Below are 14,378 nucleotides of genomic sequence, written 5' to 3' on the forward strand. Positions count from 1 at the left end.
TTTCAGGTTGCCAGCTTCTTTAGCACCCAGCCCAGGATGTATAAGGCAAAGAGAAAACTTAGGAGTTACCACTCTGTTGTTTCTTGGGTCTTGAAATCCTTAGCTTAGATTCTTCCTTCTTCTTTCTCCCCTTCCTGAATCCTCTTATGTTTGTTTTATATATAATATCAGGAGCTTTTACTTATACTTAGCAGGAAGAATAGGGAAAAGTAAATCTATTTCATCTTGTCTGGAAGTAAAAGCCATCATAATGGTCTTCGCATCATGAAAGTAATTGTATTTTAAAAACAAATACAGTATGTTTCTAAAATCTGTAATTCCTGAGTATAAAGCAAAACATTCTGATATTTTTATAAAAAAATAATTAAATGCCATTATAAAATAAACTGGTATATAATGAAGATTTGTAAGGTCTTATCTTTGATTCCATTGTTTGAAGGGCTATTCAATACGATAGAATTCTAATACATGAAAATTAGAGTTGGTTGGCTCTATTGGGAGAAGATTGTGTTAGTTTAACTTTGGTAGTGTACTAATTGCCTAAATAACTGTAACTGCCCTTTGACCTTAGGAGAAGTTTTTCTTGTTAAAAAATTATGTCTTTAGGGGTGCCTGGGTGGCTCAGTCGGTTAAACGTCCGATTCTTGATTTTGGTTTGTGTCATGACTTCAGGGTTCATGAGTTCGAGCCCCCCATCCAGCTCTGCACTGACAGTATGGAGCCTGCTTGGGATTCTCTCCTCCCCTCTCTCTGCCTCTCCCCCACTCACGTGCGTGTGCACATGCTCTCTCCTTCTCTCGAAATAAATAAAAACTTCAAAAAATTTTCTTTCAAAGCCCTGTAGATTTTAGTGTCTCTTCTTATAAATATGTAAATGGTTATATGTGGGTATGTCAAAACATGAGTACGCACTACAAGAGACAGAAGCTTCTTTTTTGGTAGCTATGGAATTGCCTGTTAAAAATCACCTAGTGCTTTTTTGTTTTGTTTTGGGGTTTTTTTGATGGAAGTGTCAAACTAAAACAACTATGTGTGTGTATAATTTACTTTCTAAGTTATTGGCTTCCTCCTTAAACTTCCACTGGCATAGTAAGTGGAAACTAAAAACCAAAGAAAAAACATTTAGGATTTTTGTCATGTACACGCTCATCCCTTAAAGTAAGAATGCATTTATCTCCCTTGACAATACAGATAACACATCTGTTGTTGAATTTGCTAGGCAATTTTTATCTGTGACTTACACTAGAAATAAATCTATACATCCCTATTAGATTTTGTATGCCAAATACAGCCTTGTAACTCTCAAAGCTTATCCCAAGCATAGAATTTCTTAAAGAGAGAAAAGATAATTACAAGTTGAGTCTCAGTCTTTATAATGTGATTTCATTCATTCACTTATCCTTTTAGAGATGTTAATGTGACAAGCATATTGCATGCAGAGTAAAACAGGTTATTCAAACAGCTAAAACACAGGTAAATGACTGAGCATGTTAAATATATATTTACATTTTAGTTACAAAGGAGTTGATTTTAGTTATGAAAAGGATTGGGAAAAATTTTAGAGAATGTCAGTGACAGGCATTATACTAATATAATATTATTCTTAATGATTATATGTCATGTCATGTCTTTTAGTACATTATTATGGGATGTATTATAATTGTAGTAAGAAGAATATCTAATATATTTATTTTAATGCTAACCGTGATCTAGGCATTGCTCTAAGTGATTTTCATGGAGAAACTCATTTTATCTATTACATATAAATTAATTCATTAGTTAAATAACTAACATAATGTAGCTTTTTACTGTTGACCCTAATTGACCCAAATAAGATGATTTACATGTCATCAAGTGATCTAAAAAAGCAGCTAAGAACGTTTAATACCAACTGACACTATTTATTAGGGCAATATTTATCAAGTAATACTGTTTCACACTTTGCCAAGAAAATGCTGTTTTTTGGTGTTAATAAAGATACAGGTCTTTTGTACGGCCACTGTGCAGACACTGCAAAAGTCCAGCGTGTTTTGACATCCTTATCCTAAATTCCAGTGTTGAGACGGTCACTCTTTGGCTCCTTACAGCCTTTATTGTTCATGCAGAGCATCTGTGCAGTGGCTGGAATGGGATCTCTGCCCCACAGTTCATGAACTCGAGGTGTGCTAATCACACACGTTTTCTTGATACAGTGATTTTGTTAGGTATCACATATGAATATACAGGCCTTTATCTTTCCTTAGTGATCCAAAGAGCAACGGTCTTTAAACATGGGTCTTTTTCATACCCTCCTCATTTTTGTCCCACAGTGGGTGACCATTAAAAACATCTGACAAACAAGCAGTTAACCAGTTTCCTGCTGAGATTAGTAAAATATTTAGTAGTCCTGCAACATCAAGGAGTTTCAGCCCTGCAGGAAACAGTTTGATTCAACTCTTTTTTTTTTTTGGAGGTAGGAGGTAGGGAATTTACATTTTCATTTGGATGCCCCCTCGTAGTTTCAAGTGGGCATGAAAAAATGTACATATGTAGCTTTTAGTGTAAATTACTCTAAGGTTTTATAGTAGTTTTCTTTATTTTTTAAATTATATGAATAGTTGGAGTAGCTTGTCTTCCCTTCAGGAAAGAGAAATCTCTGGACTGGCAAAGTTAGTATCAGAATGCACAACTACAGCATCTCATCTGGGTTTATGTGATTACAAGTCAAACTAGGAAACTTATTTTAAAATAAAAATTATCATAGATTTGCAAATTTCAAAGTAAGGCACATGTTTAATTTACATATATTGAAATTTTTGGCCCATCTTTTCATGGAATAATTTTTTTAAATCCATGAGAAAGAAACAAAGTGTTAGTTGATAGTGTTATAAATTGAGAACAAGAACTATAACATTATAAACGTCAAGATCAATTGCTTACATTTTAAAGTACCAAAGATAGCAAAATGATATGATTTGTAAATAGTAAATCTTAAAGTACAATAGGAGATGACTTTTGTAGTCTTCTAAAATTATCTTTATATAACTTTTTCTTTAATCAAAATCAAGGTCCTGTGACATTGCATAGTGGAATTTTTAGAGCCACATTTGTAGGAACACACTGCTCTGTTACAACAGATTTTGCTGTGTCGGTGCTAAAGATTTGTGCCTTACAGAATGTAGTATGATTTTATTACCCTAATTATTTCAGGCTAGTGGTCCTCAGAATTCTGGCTTCTGTTGATGCTTTGAATCATAAGAAGCATTTTTCTGTGCCAGAGGATGAATTTCAAAATGTCATTCACAGATTTTTTTGACATCCACAATTTTATGAATTTTAATGTTGTTATATCCAAGAAGAAAATATATAACTAAAAAGAGCCATATCAAACTTACTTTTATGACTGGCTGATGTGGAGTGGTGTGTAACATGTGACTCTTTCTTAAGGCCTCTTTTCTGTATATTATTACTTTTTGTTTAATTTGGAACTGTGCCCTCAATCACTAGTTTCTTGTATTTTTCGCATAGTTTTTATCTGGTTTATTGGGCAGTCTCAGTGCAGTGAAGGTACAAACGTGGAGTGATTTTATATTTCTCCAGTCACCACTTTCCTCCATGCTGTGTCAGATCTCCCATTCATGTTCCTTTATATCTGGTTACCTTTAATTTTAAAAATTGAGTCTGGTTCACTGTAAAATGCCAAACTCCGATCCCTAGCATTGCAAGCCAGTTGATTGGCTCAAGACACTTGGAGGAGGGAGGGTGGGCAATAATTTCTTTTTCTCTTCCTCTCACTTCGGTGCCTTTGAATATTTGTGGTCTTTGTGGTCGGTGGGGTAGGGACTTTTGAGACCTCTTCTGCCATACTCCGCCTGTTTCATTTTTTTTTTTCATTTTTTTTTTTTTTACATTTATTTATTTTTGAGAGACAGAGACAAAGTGTGAGCAGGGGAGGGGCAGAGAGAGAGGGAGACAGAATCAGAAGCAGCCTCCAGGCTCTGAGCTGCCAGCACAGAGCCCAATGCAGGGCTTGAAACGAACTGTGAGATCATGACCTGAGCTGAGGTCAGACACTTAACCGACTGAGCCACCTAGGCACCCCATCCGCCTGCTTCATTTCATGGCCTTACTACTCTGATGTTGGGAAGCCAGGAGGGGGCCAGGGTAGGGGAAGATGCCACCCTAGCCTGGTTTCATTCCCTAGTGGCTTCCATGTAGATGATATTCATGATTTTCTTGAGGCAGCATTTGGTTTCTTCCAGTTCCCTCTGTCCCTACCCTAAATGTTGGCAGCTCCTTAGAGATCCTTTTGTTGTTGGCTGTGGGTCCTGGTGTCAGTTCTGGGGCAGCAGGAAAAGTCCCCCTGGGATTAGGTTCTTTTGTAAGTGATAAAAAGCCCAGTGACTTAAATAAAATAGATGTTTATTCTTTTGTCATATAAAGGTCTGTAAGTTTGCAGTCCAGAGCTAGTGTGATGGTTCTGTTCCATCAAGTCTTCAGGGACCCAGGATCCTGTCTACTCACCATCCTACCATCTCTAGGTTTCTGCCTTTGTCCTATGGTGAAAAGATGCTAACATCCACCTGCATTTCAAGCAGGTTGACAAAGCGAGTCAAGAATAAGAGCAAAAGGCACACGCTTGAAATGTCTTTTCAAAGTTTCCAGGAAGCTGTTACATTTACGTTCTACTCAACCACATGCAAGGGAGGCTGAGAAATATGAACTTTATTCTGAGCATTTAAGTAGCCAGCTGGGAATTACTGAGGAAGAATATTGGAGGATAATTAGCAATCTCTGTCACATTCACTGGATGCTCTGACATTTGCTTTGAAGCTGTGTGCAAACTCACACCTCTACATTTATGTTATGTACAGGTTATACATGTTCACCAATATTGAATGTCTGCAGGATGCATAATATTTCATAGGGTATTGCAGGCTTACAGTGAATTGTATACAGTTAGGAGAAAGTTAAATCTTTCAGTAATAGTGTCTAAGCCATGGATGGAAATGCAGTTGGGAGTTTATATTTTCTACTAGGATTGTCTTGTGGTATTTCTGTCCTTTATAATCTTCATTTCTCTAGAAGAAGACTAGAACTGCAGTAAACTGGCTGACATATAAGTGTATTCACTATCAATTTGATTTTTTAGGGAAGTGTCATGTCTTTCATACAGATTTTCAATTGATGTCAAAGGGCGGTTATATTTTATTTTAAAAAGCATGTTTTATAATAGCACTATATCAGACATAATACTTTAATGGTACCATAAATAGCTGTGAACTGTAGCTATTTTAGTGTCACCATTTATTGGCTTTTGCATAAAGCTGTTATGTGATAAGTTTCATTCCCCCCATCATATTTAGCTGGTGCATAGTAAACAACACTTCCACATTCTTGAACTCATATATACTGAGTGACCTTTCAACTTGCTTAGGAGGCATAGTGCAGTGATTTAGAACTGCTGTCAAATCTTTTCCCCCAAAGTTAACTTGGAAAAAAATATTTTTATCATAAAATCTTTAAAGTACTTTGGAAACAAGCTTTGTATATTGCCTTGATTTAAACTCTAAACTACTTTTTATAGATTCCAGGATGTTTCCCTACCTTCAGGGAAACTGATGGTGAATCTTAACAACCCTACTGCTTTAAAAATGTTCAATTATTAACCTATTAGACCAAGATCCATATTGTTGTCATTTTCAGTCAGATATATATTATCCATAACAAAATATACGTGGACCATAATCTATAACAAAGGTATATTATGGATATTATCATGCAGCAGTTAGAATTAAGCCACAGGGAACTGATATGTGTATTTTAATTTTCTTCCTCACAAATTCAAGATTTTCACCTAAGCTTTTAGCCTAGATCTATGTAAATTTAACAGTTTGAGTAAGTTATAACTAATAAAACCAATTTTCCCTATAAAACAATCAGTAAGAATCCCATTCGATAGGCACGTTTCATTAATCACAAGAGCAATGCTATTTTTACTTTGTTAGCTTAGAATGAAAATAAAAACTGCTGGAAAGAACTTTTCTGAAAGTAGGTAAATGAGAGGATGGAAATTTTCCCACTGGGAAGATGGACTCACACTTCTCTCTACCCCCATTTACCCTGCCTCTGATATGGAATGTCTTACATGTGGTTTTAATAATGGTTGGTTGTGTTTAACTAAAAGAAAAATAATAATATAGTAACTTTATTTTGGTTTGTACATTAAAAATCATTTCACTTTAATTCAATTTGATTACAATGTCAATTTCAAGCAGAACATGAGGTAGTGATATCTATATATATTTAGCAGTGGTTTTATAGAGTATACTGTAATGTAGAAATAGAAGAACATCACTGGCAGTTAACTGGCAATCACACACATGTAGAGTCAAAGATGAACAAAAATTCAGGTTGACAAAATTCCATTGGAATCAAGTGAACTTTGACTTATGCTTACCCTTGAGTCTTTTATGCATGACGCATTATGAAAAGCTGGACTGTAAAGATAGGTATGGTATTTAATTGTGAATTTTTCTACTAGCTATAACACTGTAAAGCATTTTATAAAGCATATCCGAGACTCTTTTAAAACCTCAAAAGTACTTAAAATGGAATTAATAGATTTTCCCTGGATATTGGAAGGTTCTTGATAGCTTTTTAAATATTTGAAGTATATTCTGCATAAATTATTTGAATTTTTCCGGAAATCTAGACCTATTGGAAAGGACCTATTGCATCTGGCTCCCTCTTACAAGTGGCGTTCAGCAGATTGCATGTGTTCTGTTATAGGTTCACTACTGTGATAGACAAAGTGGCAAAGAGTGTGTGACCTGTCTGACATTAGCCCCTGTGCAGATGACTTTCCATGCTATTGGAAGCTCCATTGAAGCCAGCCATGATCAGGTATAATTTGCCACTGCCATTTTGCTGCATTATGGCCCAGCTGAGAAATCAGAGACCATCAAAATGGAAGTTATGTGCACACCTACAGCTTTGCTTTCCCTAATACATTACCCACTAGCACCATCTGCTAGAATTTTTAAAAATCCAAAATTTGGGGGTTGGGAAACCAAGATCTTGGGAGATTTAAATTATTTTAGACTTCTAGTGGGTAGTTCATTATTAATTAAAATACAAAATTCTCTTATATTTGCCCTACAAGTTATTTTTGTGTTTAAAAATTACATATAGGAAGCAGGGTTAGATAAACAACATAGATAACACTAGGGTCTCACTGTAATATACTCATTCAGTTCTGTTGAAGAGAGCTCAATATTCTAGAATGTGTATAAAATAACTGAACTTTCAGAATCATCACCTTACTCCCATAATTTGAGATCTTATTTAAATGACACTGCAGTGTTGTTTCTACTTTTAAGGTTTTATTTCTGAATTACAGCTTAAAATCTGAAAAGTATATTATTTCTTAATAACAAATTCCCTTGTTTAGATAGCAGCTTGCAAAAAAATATCCTGTTTATAACATAATACATATTTTCAGTTAAAATAATCATCGGATTAGACTAAACTAATGATCGAGGTCATAGAATTTCTAGTTTGGAGTAAAAATAAATACACATACACGATTTACAGTTTGACTAACCAGCTATGCTTTCTAAATTAACTATTCGTATGCAGAACAATGGTAACTCACTTTTATATCCATTTCTCAGTAAATTTGAAGATTTCTAATAGTCTTGCCGGACTAGTCTTTTTTTCCTTCTCTCTGAGTAGTACCCTTGGATGGAAAGAATAAAAGAACATAGTAGTTTATCTTCTAAAACACATGATTTATCGCCCAGCTCAAAAAAGACATCCTTAATGGCGCACTTCCCTAGTTCATAATGTCTCTGTCATTGTGGGGTTTCCTTCCGATCATCATTTGTTGATTGGTGTTGAGGAAAAAGCAACTAAATTAGGCAGAAAAAATGAGTTTTAGGAACTAACCACGGCGTGAGTTAGCTGCAGCTACCTGAGTGGATTCTGCCCTCTCTTTGGGAGAGGAGTGTTTTCTGGATTGTTAAATGAAGGAGTTGATTAGATGGCTTGCAAGATCCATTCCAGTGCTGCCATTTTCTGGTTCTGTGACTGATCTTCCTGCTCCTGGCTGAATCAGCCCCACTAATAATAAACAGTTAATAGCATATTGACTTCGAAAGCAGCTTGGAGATTACTCCAGTGCTTCTCAGAGTTTGGCTCTGACCTCTGCTCTAGCTGCAGAAGAGAGTGCAGCAGGAATTAGAGGGACATGACCTAAGCTAATTGATAGAAAGTATTGTGTTTCCCTGTGTAAAACTATAACTTAGCTATATGCTAGGTGCTAAGGATAAGTGATAAGAATGTTAGACATGGTTCCTGCTCTCATGGAGCTTGCAAACTAGCAACTTTACGACTTTGAGTATTTGCCAACAAGTCTAGCTGCTGCTGTATCTCTGTATCCATTCATGGCAGAAACACATGCAAGAGCAGCATGAGATAACCATCCTGCAAAGGCCACCTGTTAGGCTGAGCAAAGACATGAAAGAGTGTTTCAGAAAGCCACACACCTGAGAAGAGCAACCCATTGTTAGCAGAGGCAGCATGCTGCTGTACAAGAGCACTGGAATGGAATAGAGACCGAGATCAAACCTAGATTTGCCATGAAGTAGCTGTGGGAACTTGTCTCTCTGCCTCTTGGAGCTTGGCTTCTTCATGAATAAAATAATGAGGCTGGTTCAGGCTTGTGCCAAGTCCATGTGGTAAAGTTCTGGGCTAGTGTTAGCCCATATGGCACCTTTACAGGTTAGAAAAAAAGATGCTTCTTCCTCAAGGCAATTTACTGCTGTCCAAATCCACAAGAACTACAGCATGAATGGTCTTCCCACCCCCCACCCCACAAGGTGTTCAGCACACAACCTGCACACGTATACGTAGAGGTCTTACACTACATCTACTGGAATGTCAGTTTTACGCAATGGTAAGTAAATAAAGACATTTCTATATTAAAGCAAATACAGTTGCATTAGAGTTGATGAATTTGCATGAAATTTTAAGAGAACAAAAACTTTCAGGAAATTTGTTGATAATGGTCAGGTGGATGGATGGAAACTGGATGGATAGATGGATGAATGAATGGAGCTGTGACTGGATTGGTCATTCTGTACATTAAACACTCTACTTCGGTGGCCTCAGAGGTGCGAATGAAGTACAGTGTGATCAGTACTCCTCCCTTGTGCTTGGATTCTCAGGCTCCCCGAGGAAAGGAGGCACAGTAAATCTCTACTGCACATCCTCTGCTTTTCCGCATTATGTTGCCCTTACACTTTCCTCATACTCAGGGTCTATCTACGCAAAAAGTACTTCTTCACCATACCGAAAGCATAAACTTGATTTCATAAGGTGGAAAGGATGTACCACTAAATGGCTTTTTCACCTGTTAACCAGTAAATACTGGAAAACATTTGAAAGCAAGAAAAACTACAGTCACTTACAGAACGTGTCCTATCCTTAGTTCATTTGAGCCACGTAATTTAATGAACAGAGTAAGTATTCTGAGAAAAAATATGTAAAATTTAGAGGCGACCCCTCTTAAAACAAACTCCTGTTGTTCTTATCTATGTGGAAAATGAAGGTGACAAATGGAAGAGCTCTCTAGCCTTGAACATTTACAGGCTACCTTAGTTTTTTAGATTTAACCCTAGGAACTCAGCAAAATGGAGACTAAATGTATTGTTCAGTGTATCCACTCACTGTATTAAGGAGTGAGAGGACAAGGACTGTGAAGTATCTCTATCAAAGGTCCATACAGATCTGCAGAATGGTCAGGAGGGAGATATAGTATCATCTGTATGCTGACAACGTCCAAATGTATGCAGCTTTTAATTCTCCCACCAACAAACCTGCCTCTCCCTTCACCCCTGTCCTTTCTTTTTACCCATCCTGGTAAACAACACCATCACTGCCTTGTTGCTCAAGCCAAGCTCCTTGGAGCATGTTTGCCTCCTCTCTCCTCCTCACATGCTACATCCAGTCCCAGTATCCCTTTGAATTACATCTATCATCTGACTACTTTTCACTACCTCCATTGTTGCCCTTATAGTCACTATCATGGTTTTTGGGGTTTTTTTAAGATTTTATTTTATTTTATTTTATATTTATTTATTTATTTTGAGAGTGAGGGGGAGAGAGAGGGAGCAATAAAGAGAGAACAAAAGAGAGAATCCCAAGCAGGCACCATGCTGGCAGTGCAGAGCCTAACACAGGGTCCTAGCTCATAAGCCGTGAGATTAAGACCTGAACTGAAATCAAGAGTTGAACACTCAACTGACTGAGCCACCCAGGCACCCTTAAAAATTTTATTTTTAAGTGATCTCTCCACTCAGTGTGGGCCTCGAACTTAACAACCCCAAGATCAACAGTTGCATGCTCCACTGACTGAGCCAGCCAGATGCCCCTATCCTGTTTAATCCAGGCAACTGCAGTAGTCTTTACACTAGATTCCTTGTTTTCTGCTTCTGTTCCGTTGTGGTCTGTCTTCCATGCAGTAGCCAGAATTATTTTTAAGTTAATCCGATCAGATTTTCAGCTGTTCAGAACCTTCCAGTGGCTTTTCTCATCACACCTAGTACAAATCCAAAACTTTTGTTATGGCATTTAAGTCCCTATGTGATTTGGCCCTTTCCACCTCTCCAGTTTCAATTCCTACCACTCTCGGTTTCACTCAGTGTCCAGGTCTCTTTCGCTTTGTTGCCAGTTGTATCATGACAGATGAAAGAAACCAGAAATCAAAAGGCAACATACTGTAGAGTTGATGTGTATGACATTCTGGAGAAGGCAGAACTTTAGAGACAGAAAACAGGGGCTGAGGAAGGATTGACCATAAGTTGTCATGAGAATTTTGAAGGGCAATGGAAATGTGCTGTATCTTGATTGTGGTGGTAGAGCATGACTATACACTTATTAAACTTATAGAACTGTATGCTTTTAGTAAAAAGGGTAAATTTATTGTATTTAGGTTATACCTCAATAAACCTAACTTAAAAAAAAAAAAAGCCAGTTTCATTCCTTTATCATTGACCCATGTATGGTATTGACCCCAGGGAAATGTGGAGACATGACATCCCCTTTCCTTTCCTGTATGCTCTGAATATGTTGGATCCACCTTAGAATGCACTAAATTTAACTTAGAGCTTAGTTTAGAGCTTCTCCAAATACCAGTGGTTAGTTAAGGCCCGCTTCAGACTTCCTAGAATAATTATTAGTCTCCAAAAGTGGTCTAAACCTGCCCCTGTCTGACTTCAGAGAAAGGATCTGTAGGCCAGCATTTCGCATTTGGGAACTTTGAATTCTCATCCAGAGAGTAGGCAGTCATTCAGGCTGGTTGCTGCCTGGGCGTCCTGGTGAGATCTGGGTGAAAATGTTCTACATGTTTGCTTTTATTCATCGTAGCAAATGTGATACTATTAATTTACATTAGTTTTGAATGTTTAATTGTCTAGAATAAAAACAGTTTAAATTTCTAGATGGTGATTTTCTTTTTAAATGTTTTTTAGCAAAATATTTTAAGTATTTTAACAAATATAGCAAAAATTTGTCAACTGAACAACTCTCTGGGAATATTGCACTAGATAGTAGAGCATCCAAAGATAACTAACTTCTAGTCTTCGTAATAGGCTAGGTAACTAACTTAATGTAGGCTTCAGTGAGTTCATCATCCTGTGAAATTTAAAATCTGCAGAGCATATGGTGGTTTCAATGAAGAGCAGTCATCCTTATTCATAAGTTGGGTAAAGACCTCATTTATTCGGTAAGATTAAGCTAGTGAGGGTTTTGCTCAATGTTTTTCAATATATCCTATTTGGAAATTAAATTTATATTGGTTAGTATATATTATTAAAAGCAGAATCATTTATAATAAAGCAGAAAGGTTTTTGGAATCTTCTAGCTTGGGTATAATTCACCAAATATTCTTTCCTCTCTCCTTGTGGCCTGACACTTTCTACATCTTTCTTCGTCGTGCTTGGATGTTACTGAGTCCTGTTTACTCTTTCTCTTTTGCTTAAATCGGTCACCTTCCAGGTACATCCTCAAAATCATAAACTTCTTTCCCTGTCTTTATATTTTATTTTATTCACCTTCATTTAGACTGCATTATTAATCTCACCAATCTCACCAGCACTGGGTAGGCAGATGTAGATTAGTTAAAATACTGTAGCTTAGTTTCTAGTTATGTGGTTTATCACTACCTACCTTATTGTGTTCAGGTTAGCTTTGGAACTCACTTGCTTCATATAAAAAAGGAATAAATCAACCACCTAACCAAGCACTAACTCACCCATGTAGTATATAACATGTAAATTACTATTTGCTCTAATTTGACTTCTTGTCAACATAAAATGAGATTATGATATAAAGGACAAAGTATAATTAGTATATTTATGTACATATACATACATATACATACAAAGCATAATTAGCACATTTATATATATATATATATATATATATATATATATATATATATATAAGAGACAAAGCATAATTAGCACATTCTACAAGATAAATGAAACAGGAACCAAATTTATATTAAATGTGTTAACTCTGTACCAGACATTGTGCTAGGCTCTACATCCATTATTTTGATTGATTCTCATAATAATTCTATGAGGTATAAACTATAGTGTTCGTATATTTGCTTCATTTGCTACATCACCTGTAAAAATTTATGTCCATCTTTGCATACCAAGCTGAGGTGTTGCCAGTGTGGGTGCTTTGACTGGAATTCAAGGCCAACCTCTCAGTGAAAACACAACCATGAAGTACATGGAACAAGTTACAAATCCAAATCTAAAGGGTATTCTCTTCTACTTTTGTTTAAAGTCTGCTCATAGGTTTTTCTTTCCTGATTAATTAATGTGATATGACACATATGTGATAGTATATACTATCACAACAGTAATGCATGGATTGATTATAGACTATACACAGAACTTATATAGTGCTAGATGGTCTTAAATGATAGTACATATATAGTCCCTTTCCCTTGAGGTAAACGTTAGTCTGATGGAGTGGATCAGTTAGGATGCTTTTGGCTACAAGTAGCAGAAAACCTGACTCATACTGGCTTAAACAATAAGGAACCTTGTTATCTCCCATAACAGGAAGTTCAGAGGAAGGGTGAATCCCAGGGTTGGTTGATAAAGTAGCTTAGCAATGTCAACAAGGACTCAGGTTATTCCATTTCTTAGCTCTGCTTCATCCTCTGATTCATGGAAAGATGGCCACAGTAGTTCTCTGTGTCACTGGCAGTGTATCCACATTTAAAAGAAGATGAGAGATCTGATCTTACTGTATCTCCTTTTAGGAGCAAAGACATCTATATCAGGAACTCCTCCAGCCATCTTTCCTTCATGGTGCATGCCTGGATTGAGTCATTCACAAGCCCATCTCCAAATAGTCGCTGGCAAGAGACAATGAGATCACTATGAGATTTTTTTTTCTTTTTTAAGATTTTTATGTTTTAAGCAATCTCTACACCCAACATAGGGCTTGAACTCATGACCGCAAGATCAAGAGTCACATGCTTTACTGACTGAGCCAGTCAGGTGCCCTGAGATCACCATGAGTCTAAATGCTTAGGGTGAAATGATTGTTGAAGAATCAACTACAGAGACTACTACATGAGGAATTAAATGCCACATTATATAATTCTAAATGTTCTCTCAGACTCATTAAAAAAAAACAACAGGTGAACTTGATCTTAATAATATACGTTAATTAACCCAATATATCCAAAGTATCACTTCCACATACAATCAGCTTTTTACATTATGGAGGTATTTAACCATTTCTCATATGTCTCATTTTGGACTAGCCACACTTCCAAGTGCTCAGTACCACGTATGTGTTGCACAGCACAGGTCTCCGGGCATTATGATTTGGTCCCTGCCCTTGTCTCCAATCTCATCCTTCACCATTCACCCTGTACCTAACTAAAACCCACACTTTATGTTCTGGCAGTATTGAGTTCCCATATCTCATGCTCTTTTGCATCTGTGTCTTTGTCTACACTGTTCCCTCTGCCTGGGCCATTCTCTCCTTGCTCATAATAGGAACTTTAATTGTTGTATCCGTCAGATCCAACCAAGCTGTCAGTGGCAGTCAATAGGCCTTCCCCAAATCTACTTTCTGTGTTATTCCATTGTTAAACCTATCAAACTATCTTCCCATTGTTTTTCATATTGGTGGACCCTGCTGGGCAGTAACCTCTTGGAGGTGCAGGGCAATGTCTTATTCACCTTTGAATTCTCCTTGTCTATGCTCTGGCATGTAGGAGGCACTCAATTCATGTTTAAATTTTTTTTTTCAACATTTATTTATTTTTGGGACAGAGAGAGACAGAGCATGAACGGGGGAGG

At 36.8% G+C, this 14,378-nt stretch overlaps 1 protein-coding gene across 13 annotated transcripts in view; it reads left to right on the plus strand.

The window, feature by feature from the left end:
- The window catches only part of STAU2 (staufen double-stranded RNA binding protein 2), a 313,378-nt gene that overhangs the window by 202,608 nt on the left and 96,392 nt on the right, over positions 1-14,378 (plus strand). For 10 of the 13 annotated variants that reach the window (XM_040487583.1, XM_040487582.1, XM_040487585.1 and 7 more), the window contains one exon: positions 6,772-6,885. The exons of 1 other annotated variant lie outside the window; for it this stretch is intronic. In XM_040487583.1, coding sequence (XP_040343517.1) covers positions 6,772-6,885 — 114 coding nt within the window. Of the gene's footprint in view, positions 1-4,445; positions 4,456-6,771; positions 6,886-13,324; positions 13,714-14,378 lie in introns of those variants that run through there. 2 more of the 13 variants (XM_040487581.1, XM_040487588.1) reach the window with 2 other exon arrangements.

This window comes from Herpailurus yagouaroundi, unplaced genomic scaffold (assembly GCF_014898765.1).
Source record: "Herpailurus yagouaroundi ecotype Mexico unplaced genomic scaffold, PumYag 165, whole genome shotgun sequence".
Classification (NCBI taxonomy): Eukaryota; Metazoa; Chordata; class Mammalia; order Carnivora; family Felidae; genus Herpailurus; species Herpailurus yagouaroundi.